Source organism: Anolis sagrei, chromosome 8, assembly GCF_037176765.1.
Source record: "Anolis sagrei isolate rAnoSag1 chromosome 8, rAnoSag1.mat, whole genome shotgun sequence".
In the NCBI taxonomy this organism is placed as follows: domain Eukaryota; kingdom Metazoa; phylum Chordata; class Lepidosauria; order Squamata; family Dactyloidae; genus Anolis; species Anolis sagrei.
In genome coordinates this window covers 481,029-487,500 of record NC_090028.1, presented here as the reverse complement: position 1 = coordinate 487,500, position 6,472 = coordinate 481,029, and the positions used below count along the sequence as shown (strand labels likewise).

Genomic DNA, 6,472 nt, shown 5'->3' with positions numbered 1-6,472 from the left:
TAGATAGATAGATAGATAGATAGATAGATAGATAGAGGGGGGAGGGAAGAAAGGAGGGAGGGAGGGAAGGAAGGAAAGAAGAAGGGAAAAGGGGAGAAAGGAGAGAGGGAAGGAAGAAAGGAGGGAAGGAAAGAAGGAAGGAGAAATGAAAGGAAGGAAGGAAGGAAGGAAGGACAGGAGGAGAGAAGAAGGGAAGGAAGAAAGAAGAAAGAAAGGAGGAAAGAAAGAAAGATTAGAAGTTAGAAGGAAAGAAAGAAGGAAGGAAGGAAGGAAGGAGGGAGGGAGGGAGGAAAGGAGGAAAGAAGAAAGGAAAGAAGGAGGGAGAGAAGGAAAGAAAGAAGGGGGAGTGAGGAAGGAAGAAGGGAAGGAAAGAAGGGAGGGAGAGGAAAGTTAGAAGGAAAGAAAGAAGGAAGGAAGAATGGAGGGAAGGAAGGACGGACAGATGGATGGAAGGAAAGGCTTCCCTGAATGGTCCCCTGCCCCTCACTTCTGGACTGCTGGCCCTTCTCTCTCTCTCTCTCTCTCTCTCTCTCTCTCTCTCTCTCTCTCCCTCCCTTTCCCTGCGCTGGATCCCCCTCTTTCTCTGTTCCAGGAAGAGTTCAGTGACTACGAGGCCAACGACCCATGGGTCCAGCAGTTCATCCTCAACCTGGAGCAGCAAATGGGGGAGTTCAGGGTGGGTCCCCTTCCCTTGGTGTGCCCCTAGCCCAGTCCGGGTTGTGTGGGGCAGCCTCTTGCTCCAAGGGGTGGGTGGAGGGAGGTCTCCTTGCAGGGGGTCCCCCTGGGCCCTTCTTTACACGGGTCCCAATTTTGGCCCCTTTGGAGCTGTGATTATGTGTGGCTGGCAGCCTCAATGCTTCCACCGAATGGCCACCTCATAACAGAGGTGGCTTGCAAAGTTGGCTTGCAAAGTGGCTCTTGGCTGTAGTTGGGGGCTTCCTCACCCTGGAAGGGGTGAGTGGGGTGCCCCTCCCTTGCCTTCCGGCCACCTTGCCCTTTGCTCTCCAGGCCGGGCTCTCCCCCGTGATCTACGACAGCCTGACCAGCCTGATGACCAGCCTCATCGCTCTCGAGCTGGAGAAGGTGGTCCTCAAGTCCACCTTCAACCGGGTAAGCAGGGCCGACACTCGTGACGCTGACACCCCCCCCCCCCCTTTGGCCACTTCACCCTCTGAGCCTCCTCCTTAAGCAGAATGCAGGCTGCCCCCCAGTTACAAACATCTGCCTTACGCCTGACTCCTAGTTAAGTATGGGGCTGAAAATCCAAAATCCACAAAATGCAATGGTCAAGGGACAGGAACCAGAGCAAAGACGTCAAAACAAGCCCCACGGGGGTGTTCACCCTACCCTATGTGGCACTAAAAGTACATGTATGTGTGTGTATTTGTGTGTGTATACACATACATGTGCAAGGGTGGGTGGGTCAAAAAGTTTTGCCTCTTGTGTCCTAAAAACGTTATGAATGAGCCTGGAACAGCAGAAGTTGCTCCTGAGCCTCGCCTGGACTGTTCCCGGCACAAAACTCCCGCTCAACAGAGGCACCATCAATGCGTGGACACATTGGCGCCATTGCTCAACCCAGGCATCCCAACCATTACGGAAAAAAATCAGGGTTTTGCTTTGTGAGCCAGGATTCTGAAGCTGATTGAATGTCATTTGAGTCATTGAATCTTTGACATGTTTGGACCTCGGAAAGACAACATACATTCCTTTCCTTTTGCCTTTTCCGTTTCCCCCCTTTCCTTTTCTTTCCTTTTTCCCTTTCCTTTCCCGTTTCCTTTTTCTTTTCCCTTTCCTTTTCTTTCATTTTTCCTTTCCCTTTCCTTTCCTTTTTCCTTTCCCCTTTCCTTTCCTTTTTTCCTTTCCTTTCCTCTTTCCTTTTCTTTCCCCTTTCCTTTCCTTTTTCCTTTTCGTTTCTTTTCCCCTTTCCTTTTCATTCCTTTTCCTTTCCTTTTTCCTTTCCCCTTTACTTTTCTTTCCCTTTTCTTTCCCCCATTACTTTTCATTCCTTTTCCTTTCTTCTTTCCTTTCCTTCCCCCTTTCTTTTCTTTCCTTTCTCCTTTACTTTCCTCTTTCTCCTTTCCTATTTCTCCTTTCCTTTCTTCTTCCTTTCCTCTTTCTCCTTTCCTCTCACCCTTCCTCTTTTTCCTTTCCTTTCTCCTTTCTCCTTTCCTCTCTCCTTTCCTCTTTCTCCTTTCTCCTTTCCTCTCTCCTTTCCTATTTCTCCTTTCTCCTTTCCTCTTTCTTTCTCCTTTCCTCTTTCTCCTCTCCCTTCTCCTTCCTCCTTTCCTCTCTCCCTTCGTCTTTTTCCTTTCCTTTCTCCCTTCTCCTTTCCTCTTTCTATCCTTTCTCCTTTCCTCTCTTCCTACCTCTTTCTCCTTTTTCTTTTCCTTTCCTTTCCTTTCCTTGAATGATGTTCAAACAGCTTTGAAATCATGGATCTTCCTCCTTCTCTGCCCAAGGTGTTCCTAAGACCATCAGAAATATGTGTTACCTGGAGGTCTTTCCCGCCCCCTCTGGCACCCCCTGGTGACCCCCTCCCCAGGGTCCCGACCCCCAGGTTGAGAAACGCTGGCGTAGGGCCAGTCTGGCCAGGAGTTGGTGGCTTCTGCTGATTCCAGTGGCAACAGCCACCTCTGCCTGACTCACCTGTGCCCCCCTCTCCTCTCCTCAGCTGGGGGGGCTGCAGTTCGACAAAGAGCTGCGCTCGCTCATCGCCTACCTGACCACCGTCACCACCTGGACCATCCGCGACAAGTTTGCCCGGCTCTCCCAGATGGCCACCATCCTCAACCTGGAGCGGGTGAGCAGGACGGGGCCGTGGGGCCGCCAAGGGGGCCCCTCCCTTGTTCCCCCCCTTACCTCCCCCCTCCTTCTTCCGCGCAGGTGACGGAGATCCTGGACTACTGGGGGCCCAACTCTGGCCCGCTGACCTGGCGCCTGACCCCGGCCGAAGTCCGGCAGGTGCTGGCCCTCCGCATGGACTTCCGCAGCGAAGACATCAAGCGGCTGCGGCTCTGACCGACCCGGAACTCCCCCGGAAGGACTTCTCCTCGATCCAAAGGATGCGAACCACGTCTGTCTCCACCCAACACATTCCGTGGACGTGGCTCTTTAATAATAATTGTATTTCTTACAACACACTCAAAACGCAGTGCAAACATTCTATTTACATACATATTTATTGCGGGTTCTATCGTCTTGCCACCCCTTCCTTGAGTCACAGAAGACATGTTTCCACCACCAAAGGCAACCAACTCAAGACGGAGTGAGATATACGACAAATGGCAGAACTTGAGAAGGCTCTTCTGCAAATTTAATCCTTTATTTTTGGAGTGGACACTCTATTTTGATCCAATATACACCCACCACCTCAGAAGTGCAATCCCTGTTTGCCAACTCTTGGGCCTTCCAGGTGTTTTGGACTACAACTCCCACAATTCCTGCCTGGCCGTGTTCCAGAAGCATTCTCTCCTGACGTTTCGCCCGCATCTATGGCAGGCATCCTCAGAAGTTGTGAGGTCTGTTGAGAACTAGGAAAATGGGGTTTATATCTCTGTGGAACAATGTCCAGGGTGAGAGAAAGAGCTTGTGTGAGGCAAGTGTGGATGTTGCCATTGGCCACCTTGATTGGTATTGAATAGCCTTGCAGCTTCAAAGCCTGGCTGCTTCCTGCCTGGGGGAATCCTATATATATATCTGTGGAACAATGTCCAGGGTGGGAGAAAGAACTTGTGTCTGCTAGAGGTACTTGCGGTTGTTGTCATTGGCCACCTTGATTGGCACTGAATAGCCTTGCAGCTTCAAAGCCTGGCTGCTTCCTGCCTGGGGGAATCCTATATATATATCTGTGGAATGATGTCCAGGGTGAGAGAAAGAACTCTCGTCTGTGTGAGGCAAGTGTGAATGTTGCCATTGGCCACCCTGATTGGCACTAAATAGCCTTGCAGCTTCAAAGCCTGGCTGCTTCCTGCCTGGGGGAATCCTATATATATATCTGTGGAATGATGTCCAGGGTGGGAGAAAGAACATGCAATTGTTGCCACTGCCCACCTTGATTAGCGTTTAATGGCACCTCTGGGTGTAGCTGCCATAGATGTGGGCAAAACGTCAGGAGAGAATGCTTCTGGAACTCACAGGAACCCAGCCTACCGGCTGTTAGGGATTGTGGGGATTGTAGTCCAAAATACCTGGAGGGAGGGCCAAAGTTGGCCCATGCCCGTGCTAAAGGGATGTGGTATAGCCCTTAGGAACGGTTGTCCCTCCAAGAATGACCAGTCCCAACTGACCCTTGCATTGCAACGCGTGAAATAAATTCCTGAGAAAGAGGCTCTTGTTGTGCTGGTTTGCTCCCTGGTTTACCTCATTGTGTTTGACGTGGAACCACAGCACTTCTTTCAGTTTAATTCAGGAGCCGTCGGGCCTCTCCTGTCCTCAGGTGCAGGTGGGAAACGCAAGTCTGGCCCAGTACAGGTGCCCAGACCAACTCTAGGCTGCGGCCGGTGCCTCTCCTTCACTTGTGGTCCATTGTGAAGGGTCATCGCCGACTGCCGTGGTGCTCCGCTTCCCCTTCTGTCCTCTGCTGTGGTCACTCTGGGGAGAGCGCCAACGACTGGCTGTCCTGAGCAAGTGGCCATTCCATTGGCCGGACAACACCATCCTCTCCCTGAAGGCGCACCTGGATGCCGCCCGTGTCCACCTCCACCCTGTGGATGCTGACGTTGGCCAAGCCCTGGAAGGAAGGCAAGGAGAGGGCAAGGAGAGTCAACCGGCTTACTTGTCCGAACTGATCTCCCTCTACGTTCCACTTCGTAGTTTAATATCCACCGGGGAGGCCCTGCTCTCGGTCCCACCAGCGTCTGGTGGGGACGAGGGACAGGGCCTTCTCGGTGGTGACCCCCCGCTTATGGAATTTGCTCCCCAGCGAGATTAGATTGGCATCCTCCCTCCTTCCTTTCAGGAAATGTAATAATAACAGTAATAATAGAGTAAAATAATAAACGTAATAATAACAATAATAAAGACGTGGTTTTGGAGCACAGCAGCACTTTAGACATCGAACCCGGACAATAGGTCTGTTATGACAATTGGAAATGGCTTCTATGTGACTTGTGACTATGTGATTATGTAATTTTAATTAATATTGCTGTTTTAATTTGCGATATACTAGGATTTTATATTGTTGTTACTGATATTGTGGGCATTGAATTGTTGTCTGCGTTAGCCACCCTGAGTCTCCCTTCGGGGGTGAGGAGGGCGGGGTGGAAATGGTGTAAATAAATAAAACAATAATAAACAAACTCCCCATGGCAGAGGAACACGTACCCGTATCAACCTGAGTCTGATGCACCATCGAATCTAATGCGCACCTCAGTTTGCAAAAAAAAAGTCTTTGCTATTTATTTATTTATTTGTTTGTTTGTTGCATTTGTTGACCGCTGTTCTCAGCCCTAGGGCGACTCACGGCGGTGTGCAACATATAAAAGACAGTTTACAATAAAGCCATAACAAAATATCAACATATCACTAATACACAATAATAAATTACTCTAAATAATCCGCTCCGACTTATCACAGAATCATAACCAAGCTCGTAAACCATATTCCATTCCAGTTGTCGTTGCCAGTAGATGTAGCACTCAGTTAAATGCCTTCTCAAATAGCCATGTCTTCAGGCTCTTTCGGAAAGACATAAGGGAGGGCGCCTGTCTGATGTCAGCAGGGAGGGCGTTCCACAGCCGGGGGGCCACCACCGAGAAGGCCCTCTCTCTCGTCCCCGCCAGGCGTGCCTGTGAAGCAGGCAGGATCGAGAGAAGGGCCTCCCCAGACGATCTCAAGGCCCTCGTGGGCTCATAGGCCGAGATGCGGTCCGAAAGGTATTTTGGGCCGGAACCGTTTAGGGCTTTGTAGGCCAACACCAGCACCTTAAATTGGGCCCGGTAGCAGATCGGCAGCCAATGGAGCCGGAACAACAAGGGCGTTGTATGCTCCCTGCGTCCCGCTCCTGTTAGTAGCATGGCTGCCGCGCGCTGGACTAGCTGAAGCTTCCGGGCCGTCTTCAAGGGCAGCCCCACGTAGAGAGCGTTGCAGTAGTCAAGGCGGGATGTGACCAGAGCGTGTACCACCGTGGCCAAGTCAGACTTCCCGAGGTACGGGAACTGAATGTAATGCGCAAAAAGTGGCCCAAAGTGCTCTCTTTGGCCCCTTCCACACAGCTGTATGAACTCCACATTGAACTGGATTATACGGCAGTGTGGACTCCGATAATCCAGTTCAGAGCCGATACTGTGGAAGGGATGATTTGCCTTAATATTCTGGGATATCTGGCTGTGTGTGTGTGGAAGGGCCCTTTGTCCTTTGGCCATTGCAATGACCTCCTTCTTTCTGGAGGAGAAGGCCAGAAAAAGGGGGGATCGTAATGCAAAAAGGCCGAAGAAGATGGACACAAAAGCCAAGTGGTATCAAATAGAAT

At 50.8% G+C, this 6,472-nt stretch overlaps 2 protein-coding genes across 2 annotated transcripts in view; one reads left to right on the top strand and one right to left on the bottom strand.

Moving 5' to 3' along the window:
- The window catches only part of COG4 (component of oligomeric golgi complex 4), a 27,769-nt gene extending 23,440 nt beyond the window's left edge, over positions 1 to 4,329 (top strand). The window contains exons 16-19 of the mRNA XM_067470897.1: positions 593 to 676; positions 1,009 to 1,110; positions 2,675 to 2,803; positions 2,887 to 4,329. Coding sequence (XP_067326998.1) covers positions 593 to 676; positions 1,009 to 1,110; positions 2,675 to 2,803; positions 2,887 to 3,021 — 450 coding nt within the window. The 3' untranslated portion in view covers positions 3,022 to 4,329. The remainder of the gene's footprint in view (positions 1 to 592; positions 677 to 1,008; positions 1,111 to 2,674; positions 2,804 to 2,886) is intronic.
- An 86-nt stretch (positions 4,330 to 4,415) lies between these two features.
- The window catches only part of FCSK (fucose kinase), a 46,613-nt gene continuing 44,556 nt past the window's right edge, over positions 4,416 to 6,472 (bottom strand). The window contains exon 24 of the mRNA XM_067470895.1: positions 4,416 to 4,732. Within this exon, the coding sequence (XP_067326996.1) occupies positions 4,589 to 4,732 (144 nt within the window). The 3' untranslated portion in view covers positions 4,416 to 4,588. The remainder of the gene's footprint in view (positions 4,733 to 6,472) is intronic.